Genomic DNA, 16,284 nt, shown 5'->3' on the forward strand with positions numbered 1-16,284 from the left:
AAATTGTCCTATTTCTGTTCACTTCACTCCAAATCAGTTGACATAAATCTTTCCATGTCTTTTTCTTATTTCTTACAGCACAGTAGTACTCTATCACATTTGTATGTTACAGCATATTCAGCTATTCCTCAATTGTTGGGCATCCTATTAGTTTCCAGTTTTTTTTTTACCCCACAAAGAGATCTGCTATAAGTACTTTTGTACATACAGGACATTTTCCTTTCTATGATCTCTTTTAGGTCTAGCAGCGGTGTGTTTGATTCAAAGGACATGCACTGTTTAGAAACTTTCGTATATAATTTAATGGTTATACCCATTCACAGGTCTACCAAGAGTTCATCAGTGCGCCTATTTCTCCACAGTCCTCCAAAACTTATCATTCTCCTTTTATGTCATCTTTTCCATGGATGTGAGAAAGTCTCTCAGAATTGCTTTAATTTATATTTCTCTAGTTAATAACGATTTGGAGCATTTTTTTTCATATGACCATAGAGAATATGTGTTTCTTCAAACTGCCTCTTCATATCCTTAAGCTATTTATCAATTCAAAAGTGGCTTTTGTTCTTATAAATTTGAATGATTTCCTTAAATATTTTGCAATTGAGACCTTATCAGAAAAACTTGCCACAAAGATTTTTTTTTTAGCTAATTGGAATTTTGGTAAGCTACCAGACCAAACTCCCTCATTATTTAACAACCTCCCACCCAGTCATACCCTCCCTATGCCAGTGATTCTGAACCCCTGGTGTCATTAATCGAACCCTGTTCTCCATGCTCCTTTATCCTCATCCTCCTCAACTCAGCTCTCTCAACATCCCACTCTAAAGCTGCCCACCCCTTCCATTGTGTTTTTTATAATGCTTCCTCCATAGGTAACAAACTTAGTTTCATCTTAAATTTTTTCCTTTCACCTTCTTTACATTTTCGGACTCTTCATTGAGACCTGGCTCTCTCCTGATGACACAGCCTCCCTCATCACTTTTTTGAGCTTTGGTTGCACTTTGACTCATTCCCTTCCCCACACTCCATCATTTAATTTGCTTACGAAGAAGGGAGGAGGAATAGGTGTTGAAATCAGTACTACTTTAGAATATGACCTGTTTGTAAAATCTTGCCAAATGATGGATACTTATTATATGGAGACATATTTATGCAAATTAATTTGGGGAATATTATAATTTTTACTGTTAATCTTACCTATCCATGAATAATGAATATCTCTCCATTTAACTATGTCCTCTTTTATTTTGGTCATTATAGTTTTATAGTCGTCCTTAAACAGGTTCTGTATGTTCCTGGGGAAGTTAATTTCCAAATATTTGATAGTTTCTATTGTTATTGTAAAAAAGAACTTTTTTATACTGTTGTCTTAATCTTAATTAAAAGTAAATAAGAATGTGCTTGATTTTATGGTTTAATCATGTATACTACAACTTGCTGAACTCATCTATTTTCTCCTTTAATATTTTGGTTGAGCTAATTGAATTTCTAGAAAAATCGTCATGTTATTTGCAGGTAATGATATTTTTAACCTTTTGCTTCATATGTTAATCTCCTGAATATCTTTTTCTTGGCGTACTATGGAAAATTTCTAATACTATGTCAAACAAAAAAGTGAGAATGAGCAGCTTTGCTTTGTACCTGCTTTTAGTGAGAACACTTTTAGTATTTTCCATTGCATGTTATGGTGGCTCTTGGCTTAAAAGAGATTTATCTTTTATGTGTCGAAGAAAAAATCTCTTGATAACTATAATTTTTCATCATTAATATTCACATTTTGCTAAAAGGCTTTTTCAACATTTATCGATATAAATCATATGCAATTTTTAAAGGGGTGTTTTTTTGTTTGTCTTAAGTTGTTAGGGTGTTTTTTCCTTTTTAAATATTGGCAGTTCCAATGTTGATCTAGCTTTGATTGCCTTAAGCCCTGCTTGGTCATAATTGATAAATTTCCTAATGTTTGCTGTATTCCTTTGGCTAATATTTGTTATTAGTGTTTTTGTATCTATGTTCATTAGGGAAAATAGTTCATAATTTTCAGTGTAATATTATTTGGTTTTAAAATTAACCAAACTTACATATTTCTTAAAAAGTGCTGGGGAATAATCTGTCTTATTTATGAATAACTTATAATAGCAATTATTTGTGCTTGTAAAGTTTGAAAGAATTTTTCTGTGAATTCATCTAGGCCAAATGTGTCTTAGGAATAATTTTTTGAAGATTTAGGTTGTTAATCAACATGATATTTTGTTCCTCCAATAGTATATCCATTCTTATTGGTGATTGAAAAAATATCTCACACTTAAAATAGTCAAGTTCAAATTTATAGCCGATCTAAAAACTGTAATTCTTAACACCTTAACTCACTTTTCCACCACTCCACCATCTTCACTGCAGAAGAAGGCTGCAACATGACTGAGGACCATTTTGTATTTTCTTTGAGAAAAAGAATACAATAGAGAATACAACAGTCTGTAAAGAATTAAAACTTAATAGTATTCAGAGGGTAATAAAGTGACCCAAGGTATGTGTGTGAGTGGGTTACAACATGTAACCAATGAAGAATTTTGAAGAATAGAAGTAAAAAATTCCATCAAGGAAAGGTATAATAAGAAGAGAAGATGGGCATGTCACAAGACGAGAGTAGGCAATGCCTGATGGACAGTCACACTGACATCATTTTGATGTCAGAGAAAAAGCAAGAAAAGCCTGAAGGCTTTTTCTGAAGGCACACTGAGTGGACTGCTGTATAGCAAACTTATGGGAAGACACGGACAAGACTCACAGGGAGTTGTTTGCAAACTGTATCAGTCCTTGGCACTGTTGAATGACTCAACATCAGAATCTGATGTATTTATCAGTAGAAGTGTGACACTAACGAGATATGTGATCTTCCGTTTTGCTGCAGCAACCTAATAATAAGTGGCCTTCACTTTTCACACAAATAAAGTCAGATCTAAACAACTGGAAAAATATCAGTTGCTCATGGGTAAGGTTGAGCTAATATAATAAAAATGACAATTCTACCTAAATTAAATTACTTATTCAGTGGCATACCAATCAAACTACCAGCAATTATTTGTAGAGCTAGAAGAAACAATAACAAAATTCATCTAGAAAAACAAAAGGTCCAGAATATCAAGAGAGTTAATGGAAAGAAATGCAAGGGAAGGTGGTCTAGCTGTACCAGATCTTAAATTGTATTGTAAAGCAGCAATCATCAATACTTGGTACTGGCTAAGAAACAGAGAGGTGGATCTGTGGAATAGCTTAGGCACACAACTAACAACTGTGGAATAGCTTAGGCCAATGACTATAGCAGTCTACTATTTGATAAACCCAAAGACTGCCGCTTCTGGCATAAGAGCTCACTATTTAACAAAAACTGTTGGGAAAACTGGAAAATAGTATGGCAGAAACTAGCCATAGATCACCATCTTATACCCTATACAGAGATAAAGTCAAAATGGATACATGATTTAGATATAAATACTGATACCTTAAGCAAACTAGGAAAGCAAGGAATAGTTTACTTGTCAGATCTATGGAAAAGGGAAGAATTTATGACCAAACAAGAGATAGAGAACATTATGAAATGCAAAGTGGATGATTTCGATTACATTAAATTGAAAAGTTTTTGCACAAACAAAGCCAATGCAACCAAGATTAGAAGAGAAGCAGAAAGCCGGGAAACAATTTTTACAGCCAGCGTCTCTGATAAAGGCTTCATTACTCAAATATATAGAGAACTGAGTCAAATTTATAGGAATACAAGTCATTCCCCAATTGATAAATGGTCAAAGGATATGAACAGGCAGTTTTAAGAGGAAGAAATTAAACATATCTATAATCATATGAAAAATGCTCTAAATCACTGTTGGTTAGAGAAATACAAATCAAAATTACTCTGAGATACCACATCACCTATCAGATTGGCTAACATGACAAAACAGGAAAATGGTAAATGTTGGATTGCATGTGGGAAAATTGGAATACTAATGCATTGTTGGTGGGGTTGTGAATTGATCCAACCATTCTGAAGAGCAATTTGGAACTACGCCCAAAGGGCTATAAAATTGCGCATACCCTTTCTGTATCCCAAAGAGATCATAAAAACGGGAAAAGGACCCACATGTACAAAAATATTTATAGCAGCTCTTTTTGTGGTGGCAAAGAATTGGAAATTGAGGGCATGTCCATCAGTTGGGGAATGGCTAAACAAGTTGTGGTATGTGAATGTAACGGAATACTATTTTGTTATGAGAAATGATGAACAGGAAGACTTCAGAAAAACCTGGAAAGACTATGTGAACTGATGAAGAGTGAATTGAGCAAAACCAAGAGAACATTCTACACAGTAACAGCCACAGTGCGTGATGACCGACTTTGATAGACTTAACTCTTCTCAGCAATGCAAGGACCTGAAACAGTTCCAAAGGACTTATGATGGAAAATGCCATTCACATCCAGAAAAAGAAATATAGAGTCTGAATGCAGATGGAAGCAGACTATTTTGTTTTGTTTTATGTTTTTCTTTCTCATGGTTCCTCTAATTTGTTCTAATTTTTCTATTCAACATGACTAATGTTAAAATATGTTTAATAGGAATGTACATAAAGAGCCTATATTGGATTGCTTGCTGTCTTGGGGAGGGGGAGGGAATGGAGTGGGAGAAAATTTAAAACTTGTGGAAGTGAATGTTGAAAATTAAAAATAAATAAATTGTTTTTAAAAAAAATGATGAGCAGGCAGACTTCAGAAAAACCTGGAAAGACTTATATGCACTAATGCAGAGTGAAATTAGCAGAATCCAGAGAACATTGTACATAATCACAGCCACATTGTGCAATGACTGACCTTGACAGACTTAGCCCTTCTCAGCAATGCAAGGATCTAAAACAACTCCAAAAAACTAACAATGGAAAATGCTATCCACATCCAGAGAAAGAACTTTGGAGTCTGAATGCAGATGGAAGCGTACTATTTGCTCTCCTTTTCTTTTGTTGTTTTGTTCTTTTTCATGGTTTCTCCCATTAGTTCTAACTCTTCTTTACATCATGACTAATGTGAAAATATGTTTAATATGAATGTATTAGTAGAGCCTATATCAGACTGCACCCCATGAGGAGAGGGTGGGGAAAAATTCAAAACTCAAAATTTTATGGAAGTGAATGTTAAAAACTAAAACTTAATTAATTTTAAAAGTAAAAAAAATAATTATTGGGCATTTCCATTTGATTTACAGCTAAATCTCCTGTAGCTATTATTTCTCCCTATTAGAATGTGGGCTCATGGGGCAGCTAGGTGGTGCAGTGAGTAGAGCACTGGCCCTGGAGTCAGGAGGACCCGAGTTCAAACCCAGCCTCAGACACTTGACATATGTACTAGCTGTGTGACCTTGGGCAAGTCACTTAACCCCAACTGCCCTGCCAAAAACAAAACAAAAAAAAAGAATGTGGGCTCATGAGAGCCAGAGCTGTCTTGTTTTTGTATTTGTGTTTCTAGAGTTTAGCATAGTATTTGGCACACTTAATAAATGCTTTTTCATTCATTCATCATTGAAGGGAATTCCTAAATCAGTAAGATCACAGATCTATTTGAATATCTTATTCTTCCTCATAGATTGGTCTGGTTAAAATTTTAATTTCCTTTTGTGTCAGTTTGGGCAGTTTATGTTTTTCTAAATAGTCATCTATTTCATTGAAATTCTATATCTTGTTAAAATATATATATATACATGCATATAAATTTCCCTAATATTCTTGATTCTGTTCTATTTTTCTCCCTTTTCATTTATAATTTTGTCAACTTAATTTTTTCTTTCCTTTTGAAAAATTAAATTTGCTAATAGCTTGTCAGTTTGGTTGTTCTTAAAAAAAATTCTGCATTTTCTTGTTCTTTCCTCCTCCATTACATTTCTTTCTAATCTTTCCTTCATAATCTATTTACTTTCCTTTGAATTGCTTTGTTTCCTTTTTCAAGGCTGTCAGTATAAACTTAATATATAGTTTTCTGTTTCTAGGCATTTAGCAATATAAACTTGTCTCTAAGAACATTGGCTGCATCCTATGAGCTTTGAGATATATGGTATTGCTGTTGTCTTTTAAATATTCTGTTATTTTTCTCATTTTAAAAATTCAGTCATTATTCAGTTGTTTTTCAGTTTCCATAGAGTTTTATAAATTTCTTTCTTGGTCATTTTGTTGCATTTGTATTAAGGTCTAAAAATACAGTGTAAATATTTCTCTTTTTTGAATTCATGTAGGGCTTCTCCATGGTCTTGTATTGATCATCTTTGTGGGCCTTCCATGTATACTTGAAAAGAATCTATGTTCCCTGCTCTCCCATTTTATTTTTTCTGTATATCTATCTAACTTTTTAAGTAAGCCGTTCAGTTCTCTGACTTCTTTATTAATCATTTTGTGTATTTTTTCACATTTGATAGAGTGTTGAAATCCCTGGCTATTATATTTGTTTTTTTCTTGTTAAATGCTATTAATTTTTCATATATAAATTTAAATATTGAATTGTTTCATGCCTGTAAATTGTTACATATTATGTATTTTTCTTTTTACCATTATGAAACGCCTTTGTTTTCTCATTAAAATTTTCTGCCTTGAATTCCATTTTATTGGATATCATTGCTGCCACCCTTGCTTTTTTTTTAAATTTGCAGTTGAAGCATGATATAATTTATTCCAAACTCTTAAGTTTAATTGCAGATTTCTGTATTTTATAATACCCATAAGCAATATATTGATAGGTTTTGTCTCCTGAACCATTCTGTACATCTTTTTCTTTTGACAAATGATTCGTGATTATTTTAATCAATAGGTTTTTTTTTACCATTTTCTTATTTATAGAAGTATAATCTATCTTAATCAACTTTCAACTATAATAACTAGTGACAAAAACTTTATATTTTTTAAACTATTGATTCTTTCGTACTCTCCCTGAGGTTAAATACTAGTTCTTCTCTCTGGGCCAGTCCCATTACTGGTGCAAATGAATCTGATGAACTGTGCACAAGAAGTGGGGTAGAATGGGGTGTGAAAAGAAACAAGAATCTTTTGTCCCTGCCCCATGCCCTAAAGTGATACAGCAGAGAAGTAGGAGGAGATTCAGGCATGAAAGTGTAGAGAAGTGCCCCACATGCCAGATTTAGCTCCAGGGCTATGAGACACTGCCCTTGGCTCCCTAGGGAGCTGCTGCCATTTCAGTCCCTCCCTGTGGTCAGGTGATTATCTTTACTTTTCTGTGTTTCTGTTTGTTGCTTCTGTCATTATGCTTAGTGGGATATTGAGAAGCTTGCTTGGCATTTCATGATAATGAAGAGGTTTCAAGAATAGACTCACCGGACTTTCTTACTGATCCTTACTGGAGGTCCTTACTAGATTTTGAGAGTGACTTTCAGAGATTTCAGTGCTTTCGGGGTCTCAGTTTCCCCATTTGTAAAATGGGAGGGGAGGTGTACTAATTACCTTTGATGTACCTTTTAACCCTAGATCAGTTCTATAGAAAAAGGGTAGGCTTCATGGCCCAAAACAGGGAGCACTTTGCTGGAGAGGAACAGAAAGTTATCAAGAACAAAATTCTTACAGCCCAAAGAAAGAGGGACAAGAAAAGGGAACACTAGTTGTATCATAGACAAATTTAGATGGATAAAAAGATCTTTTAAGAAAATAACAGTTAATTTAAGAATAAACATGAGAGTGGCAGCTAGGTGGCACAGTGAGTAGAGCATCAGCCCTGGAGTCAGGAGTACCTGAGTTCAAATTTGGCCTCAGACATTTGACACATTTACTAGCTGTGTGACCTTGGGCAGGTCACTTAACTCTAGTTGCCCTGCCTTCCCCCCTGCAAAAAAAAAAAGAATAAACATGATAAAGTGGCACAATCCTGTAATCATAATATCAAGAATACTAAAGACCAGAATGGGCTGAATTTTACATGCTGACTGCTCAGAACATGAAGGGCTTTTAATAGACTATGATAGAACCAAAAGGAAAGAGGACTTCTGCTTGTGATGAATCAAACATGGAAAGTTGTACAACAGAGAGAAGACAACGTGGCTTAACTATTTTTTAATTGTGTTATTAACTATAATCAATAGCTACATCCTTACAAGACCCTCACTCAGTCTGAGATATCCCTGTCAACTCTTGTCATATCTCTCCTTCCCTTTGTGGCTGAATTCTTTGAGAAAGCTTTCTCTGCTCAGTGACTCTACCTTTGCTCTCATTACCTTTTAAACCCGATGCAGTTTGGCTTCTGACTTCATCATTCAGCTGAAACCACCTCTTCAAAGTAACCAATGATCTCTTAATTGCCAAATCCAATGGCTTTTTCTCAATCCTTATCCTTTTTTAATTTGCTACAGCATTTTACACTATTGATTTCCCTCTTCTCTAGGTTTTCATTACACTGCTCTATGCTGGTTCTCCTTCTTTTTGTCTGACTGCTCCTTCATCGTCTCCTTTGTGAGTTCTCATCCATGTTATTCCAACTAACCAAGAGTATCCTCCAAGGCTCTCTTCTGGCTCTTCTTCTCTTCTTGCTCTATTTTATTTCACTTACTGATTTTATCAGCTCCTCTGGATTCATTTATCACTTCAGTGCAGATGATTTCCAGATCATCTAGCTCTAGTTTCTCTCCTCAGCTACAATGTCATATCAATTTGTGTCTTTCCGACATTTTGAACTGGGTGTCCCATAGGCATCTCAGACTCAACATGTCCAAAAAAGAACTCAGTATCTTTTCCCTTAGACCTCCCCTCTTTAGAATTTCCCTATTTCTGTCAAGGACAATGCTGTCTTTCTAGTTACCAAGTTCTGCAATTTGAGAGTCATATTTGATTCCTCACTCTAATTCACCCCCCATATCCATTTTATTGTCTCTGCTTTCATAATATTTTCTACATATATCCTCTCCATTCACATAACCATCTCTCTCATTTATTCCTTCATCATCCATTACCTGTACTATTGAAAAAAAACCTTCTAATTAGTTTTCCCTGCCTTCACTTCATCCTCCATATAGCTGCCAGAGTGATTTTTTCTAAAGCACAAGTCTTACCATTTCACTTCACTACTCTATAATCTCCAGTAGTTCCCTGTTACCTCCAAGATCAATTAAAAGGTTCTTTGGCATGGGAGCTCCTCATAACTGACCTTTTCTTCCTTTTCTAGTCACCTTACACTTTACACCCCCTCCATACGTTGCTCTGAGTATAATTCTATTTAGGGGCAAATGGATCTTTAATGGAATAGAGGACTTTTCCAGAATTTCTGTTGAAAGGACCAGAACTGAGTAGGAAGTGAAATGCAAATATAAGAATCAAGGAAAACCTAGACTGGTAAATTCATTTGAATAATCAGAAGGAGCTGTTTGATGATGTTACACTAACATTCTAATAAGAGAAGAATCAAGTATCCCTTCAAAATCTAAATGTATTGAGGGAGTAAATTTTAAAAAGGCAGTCTTGAGGGGTGGATTATGTTCTTAGGGATTGAAGAGGGGAAAGAAGAAATACAAGGAAGACAAGAAAGTATACATTAGTGTATTTCCTTTTGACTATACATATTTGTTATAAGAGTTTTGTTTTTCTTTTTCAGTTAGAGGAGGGGAAAAGAAGGAAGACAAATTTTTAATTAATTGAAAAAGTAAAATTAATTTAAAATTAAAATGAGTATTTGGGGTATCTTGGAGACTTTTGTAGAAGTTCTTGACCAGAGGCTCTTTGGCCATCTGGTGAAGCCTATGGACCTATTCTCAGGATATTCTTTTTATATTCTTTTTAAATACATAAAATAAAATACATAGGATTATGAAGGAGACTAATTATACTGAGATGCAGCTATCTTTTTTAAGTTCATAGACTTCAGATTAAGAACCCCTGGTGTCTAGACTATTGTTTGGTCTAAGAGAGCAGAACTAAGACCAGTAAATATGAGTTACAGATAATTAGATTTCAACTGAATATAAGGCAATACTTCCTAGCAGTTAGAGCTGTCTGAAAGTAGAATGGGCTGCTTCAGTAAACAGTAGCTTCCCCATTGCTGTAGGTCTTGAGTGGAAGATTCATTGCTGCTTGTTGAAGATAATTTAGAGGAGATGCCTAGTTGAGTTTGGATTGTACTAAATGACCTCTGAGGTCCCTTCCCACTCTGATACTGTGATTCTAGCCTGGAGTATTATTTCTCCTAAAACTGGGCCATGATTCTAGTGGTCCAGGACAGTTTGGCTCCAGAGTCCAGTTGACAAGAGTTTCCTTGATGAGTTCAGTGCTCTATACCTGCCATGGACTTAATTACTCTCAGGGGTTTCTAAATACTCTTCCTGTCTTTCCCTTCAGTTACTCTCTTTGGTAGCAAATATAAAACTGCCTCTTGATAGTAGAATACACTAATCACAGTTTCAGTTCTTTTGAATGTTAAACTATAAAGGGTGACAGCAAATGGCCGAGTAATTTAAATTCCTCTTGTTTATTTTATAACTTGATGTTGCATCTAGATGTCAGCTCAGTGACACATCTTTTTATATTGCAGGAACTGGAGATATTGTTGCTGTGATGATTACAGAATTGAGGGGTAAGGACATTTTGAGTTATCTGGAGAAGAACATCTCTGTACAAATGACAATAGCTGTTGGGACTCGTATACCAGCAAAGAACTTCAGCCGTGGTTCTCTAGTCTTCGTGTCAATATCCTTTATTGTTTTGATGATTATTTCTTCAGCATGGCTGATATTTTACTTCATACAGAAGATCAGGTACACAAATGCCCGGGACAGGAACCAGGTGAGCTGCCAGTTCTGTACAAGATTAATGCTTAAGAGCAGTATTCCATGTAAACATGTTATTTTACAAAGAATACTAAATTTTTTTACTTCTGTTTTTAAACTTAAAACTGGGCTCCAATTGTTCTGCATCTGTAACTGAAAAAAATTCAGAATCTACCTATTTTTAAAGGATGCTGATACTTAAAAAGAAATATTTCAACAAATTAGAAAGTATAATAGTCACTGATTAATTTCTGGATGAAAATAATAATTTGATTCTTAAGTATAACTTATCTTCACTTTAGTACTTTGAGTTCCATGAATTCATCAGTGTGCAGATTCCCTCCACCAGTGCAGATTGCAACTCCTGAATACATTAATCCGTCTTTCTGAGTTGTTGTAACCAAAAATTCATTACTTGGTAGCCAGTATTTTGATAATGAGCCTCATTGCACTTAGGTTCCTCCACAGATTAGACATAGTGCATCATTGAGCATACCTTCAAAGCTTTTCCAACTTGATAGGACCTTTCAGAGTTTGCGTTTCATTGGTACAGCCCTTAAGAACCCAGGGTCCCTTTATGCCATAGAAATGTGTGGAAGCAGGATTTAGTGCAGAGGTAGCTAGCTAGCCAGACAAACAAATAGGATTAACACATTTAGAAAAGTGCTCTGACTTAATTTTTTACCATTCCTCAGCTGAACTATTATATGTTATAATTTATGTAAATTTATGTTGAGGTTGGTTTATCAATTCTCATGAAATTCAATCAACTAAAGATTGGAAAATAAATGCTAATGTATATGAAGGAAGTAGTTTATACCAAACACAACAAGCATTTCTCACTTAGTATTGGGTATTGGTGTTGAAATTGATCATTAATCGGTTGATCACGCTACACTAGAAATTAATTTGGAAAGAAAAACATTTGTTGCTGCGAACTGATAAATAAATTTGCCCTCCTTATTAAGGAGATACAGCCTTATATAAATCCATTCAGAGGTCAACAGAAAATACCTTTGTGCCTAGAGAAATACCTGTTAATCTGGTTATTTATCTGGGTTTTATCATTATGGGGAATTCATGGTATAGAGACTTTCTCAACTGATGAAGATTTTTTAAAATCAAGCATTTATTTTATTTTTAAAATAGGTTTTTATTGCTGTCTTTTGTTTTTAAGATGCTTTGATTTTCCCCTTGTATCCTGCCTTTTTCCTCCTCCAAGAGCGTCATCCCTTATTACAAAGAATTTTTTTTAAGGAAAAGAAAAATTTCAGTAAAACCTATTAATACATTGAAAAAAATCTGACATTATATGCAGTGTTCCACAGCCATGGACACCCCTTTGTAAAAACATGAAGGGAGTTGTCTTCTCCTACTTCTTCCTTGTCACCAAGCTTCTTCTTCATAATTTTGCAGCATTCTTTTTTTATTGTTTTGTAGTTGTTGTCCTTTCCATTTACATTGTTGTAGTCACTGTGATATTTTTCCCTAGTTTATCTATTTCACTCCGCATCAGTTCATGTAGATCTTTTCATATTTCTCTGTGTTTATCACATTCATTATTTCTTACAGCACAGTAATATTCCATTACATTCACTTACTGTAGTTTGTTTAGCCAGTCCTTAATTGATGGACACATCATAAAGATTTTTTTTAACCCTTCTATAGTCTGAAGAGGCACTGAGAGTTTACGTGACCTCTCCATGGTCACACAGCCAGTATACATCTCATATCTTCCTTTCAGAATCCAAGGCTGGTCCTTATGATACAGTAACAGTGTTAATTTTAATATGAAGCTGAAATTTCAAAGAAACAAGCCACCCAGGTTATATTTATTTGCAGGGTATAATTTCCTTGACATCAAAGCATTTTGTAAACCTTAAAGTACTCTATAAGTTTAACCTATTAAGATTCCTATTAAATAACTTGCATTAGTCTTGAGTTCTGAATCTACAAGGATGTTAATAGATCAACAGCTCTTAGAATTTATCATTAAAAATAATTTACGGATTCATTATAAAAATTAACCTCATAGTCTTATCTAGCTCCATATTAAGTCTAGACATGATGATTTGACCTTCAAGTAATTACTAAATTAAAACATGGCAAATTTTCATTGATTTAAGGTTGGGTCATGCAAAGCACTTGCTGCTTCTCCTTTCTTTGTTGGCTACCTTTTAGCCTTATAATGAAAAAAAAAGATCAAATTTTATAGAATATTAGAGCTGGAAAGGCTCAGAAATAATCTAGTCTAACTCCTTCATTGTACAGACAAGGGAAATGAAGTTAAGAATAACTTACAGAAATTTATACCACCAGTAAGGGCTAGTCAGGACTTGAACCCAGGTCTTTGGACTTCAGATCTTACTACTATATCAACAATTAAATTTAACAAACATATCAAGCATGAAGTTAAGAATAACTTACAGGAATTCATACCACCAGTAAGGGCTAGAGGCAGGACTTGAACCCAGGTCTTTGGACTCCAGATCTTACTACTATATCAACAATTAAATTTAACAAACATGTATCAAGTAATTTCTATGTGCAAAATGCGGGAGATTCAAAAACAAATAAAAATAATCTTCCTGACAAGTACTTGTGTCCTATCGGAGAATACAAATGCAGACAGAAAATTAAATATAAGATAATTTCAGGAGAAATCAAGCAGTAATCATTTATTGCATGCTTACTATGTGCCAGGCACTGTTAGGTACTGAGGATACAAAGACAAAAAAAAAAAAAACAGTACCTGCCCTCCAGGAGCTTATATTTTACTGGGGAGAAAACATCTATACAAATAAGCATATATGAAGTCAATTACAAGGTAATTTTTAAGTGGAGGAAGGAGGAGCACTAGTACCTGAGAGGATCAGGAAAGGCCTCAGGAAGATGTTATTTGAGCAAGCCTCTAAAAAGCTAAGGTGAGGTGGGAGTGAATCAGACACTAACAACTGGAGAGATCAGAAGAGGCTTTGTGGCATCATGAAGGAGTATCTGGGGAAGAGGGAGTGTTGGGCAGAGACATCCTTTGCAATGGTAAGAAGGTAGAGATGAGACTGTTGAGTCCAGGTAGCAGAGGTGGAGTCTAGGTCCTCAAGTGCAGCCCTTTGACTGAATCCAAACTTCATAGAACAAATCCCCTTAATAAAAGGATTTGTTCTGTAAAACTTGGACTCAGTCAAAAAGCCCCACCCAAGGACTTAAAAGGCCACATGTGGCCTTGAGGCTGCAGGTTCCCCACCTCTGGAGGGAATACTAAGAAGGACAGTTTGATTGAAGCATTGAATGTGGAAAAGGGAGTGATGTGACTTCATCCTGGATGGGTGGCTTGGAACCAGATTGTAGAGGGTTTTTACATAACAGATTGAGGCATCTGCATTTTGTCTTGTAGGCAAGGAGATCCTCAAGGTTTTTGATCGGAGGAATAACATCAGTGGACCTTTGATTTAGGACACTTGTTTTGACAGTTTTGTGGAGGATAGCTTCAGATAAAGAATAGACTTTGAAACAGGGAGACCTGTCAGGAGGATGTTGCAGTAGTCCAGGCAGGACCAGACTTGGGTTCATGACTGAATGGAAGAAGGGAACATGTAAGGTGCCATAGAGGTAGAATCAACAAGGCTTAGAATGGGAGAGGAGAAGAGTAGAGTCAAAGATGACTTTGAGGTTACAAATTTGAGTGATTTGACAGGATGACGGTGTCCTCAATAGAAATAGGAAAGTTTGGAGGATGAATTGGTTTAGAGGGAAAGATGAATTCTGTTTTTAGACATATTCGAGATATTTGAGATGAGGGTTTGAGATATTTGGAGATATTCGACAGGCTTGTTGGAGTTGTAAAGCTGAGGTTCAGAAATAAGATTAGGGCTGGATATATAAACTTGGTATTCATATATAAGAGTAATCGAACCCATGGGAATTGCTGATATCACCAATAGAAGAGACTAGGGCAGAGGACAGAGTTTTGGGGAACACCCAGAGTTAAGGAATGGGACTTGAATGATGATCCAATGGAAGGATCAGTCAGACAGGTAAGAGGGACCGGTGGAGTCAAGAGAGCTAAGTGGAAGCCACCATTTTTGCTGAGCTCTCCCAACACACCCTTTGCAGAACAACCTAAAAATGTATCAAATCAAATTCTGATTAAGAAAAGCCAGGAAGAAAGTCACAGTGAGTTATTTTTCCAGCCCAGGAATACAGACAGTTCTATAAACACTAGGGTGATGGGGTTTGGCCAGGAGCACAGAGTAGCAGAACAGCAGCACATGGTAGTAACAGAAGGCTGTGGTGGAAGCAGCCCATCACCATGGCTGAACACATGGACAGAAAGAGATCCTAAAGGACCCCTGTACTAGCATTGGGAGCAGGAATGGGTGTCAACTGTCACTCTGTCACCCACTATCCAGTTCTAGGACAGAGAGGAATGGTTGTAGTTGCAAGGGAGCAGGGGCCTTGTCTATTTAAGGAGCAAGGTATGAGTCACAGAAACATAATTGTGTGGCTCTGAGCCCAAGAGCAGAGTGGGGACTCAGTTCTAACCTTAACCCAACACATAAACGTGCAGTGGAATAAACTGGGACAGGAAACCAAAACCGAGGGGGAACCAGTAGTTCAGTAGCAGCCTATGGAAACTCAATAATACACCATCCAAAAGACCCAGACAAGGTCAGGAATTTACAGAGTGCGGATCAGGAGAGCCGTGAACAGACCTCTCTCAGGATCATACCACTTTGGAAGCACCAGAAACTTACAGGCTGCCAGACTAAGTTGTAAAAGCAGCAAAAGGACATAAAAGAACCTCAGACCAGAAACCTCCCCTCTGTCCCCAGAGGTGAGCAGATTCCAACATAGTGTAAAGTCAGAAGCCGATAAGTAGACTAGAAAAATGAGGGGGAAAATGACCATAAAAGACAGTTACTGTGGAGACAAGGAAGCTTAAGACACATGGACAAAGACAATGACTTAAAAACATCTACAGACAAAACCTCGAAGAAAAATGTAGATTGGACACAAGCCCAAGAAGAATTCCTGGAAGTGTTGAAGAGGTTGTTGTTTTTTTTTTTTTTTTTTAAAAAAAAAGCAAAATAAATGCTTTTTTAAAATCAAGAATAATAGAGGGATAAATTGGGAAAACAAATGACAGCTTTGCAAGAAAATTATGAAAAGAAAATTACAACCTGGTAAAAGTAGTACAAAAATACTGAAGAAAATAATTCCTTAAAAATCAGAATTGGCCCAAAGGTAAAAGAGGTACAAAAAAATACTGAAGAAATTAACCCCTTTAAAAATTGAAATTGACCAGATGTAACAGAGGGTATAGACAGGAAAGAAGAGAACCAAGAAAGAATAGTGTCAGGGAAGCCAGAGAATATCTAGAAAGAAGAGGTACTCAGCAGTGCCAGAAGCAGTAGACAAGTCAGGAAGGGCGAAGGCCTGATAAAACTGAATCAGATTTAGCAATAGAATATTGGTAACCTTTCAGCAAACAATTTTAGTAG

The 16,284-nt window shown here is 35.8% G+C and overlaps 1 protein-coding gene across 3 annotated transcripts in view; it reads left to right on the forward strand.

The window, feature by feature from the left end:
* RNF130 (ring finger protein 130) overlaps positions 1–16,284 on the forward strand; it is a 124,593-nt gene that overhangs the window by 52,542 nt on the left and 55,767 nt on the right. For all 3 annotated transcript variants that reach the window (XM_036751450.1, XM_036751449.1, XM_036751448.1), the window contains exon 3: positions 10,549–10,799. In XM_036751450.1, the coding sequence (XP_036607345.1) occupies positions 10,549–10,799 (251 nt within the window). The remainder of the gene's footprint in view (positions 1–10,548; positions 10,800–16,284) is intronic.

Source organism: Trichosurus vulpecula, chromosome 3 (genome assembly GCF_011100635.1).
Source record: "Trichosurus vulpecula isolate mTriVul1 chromosome 3, mTriVul1.pri, whole genome shotgun sequence".
In the NCBI taxonomy this organism is placed as follows: Eukaryota; Metazoa; Chordata; class Mammalia; order Diprotodontia; family Phalangeridae; genus Trichosurus; species Trichosurus vulpecula.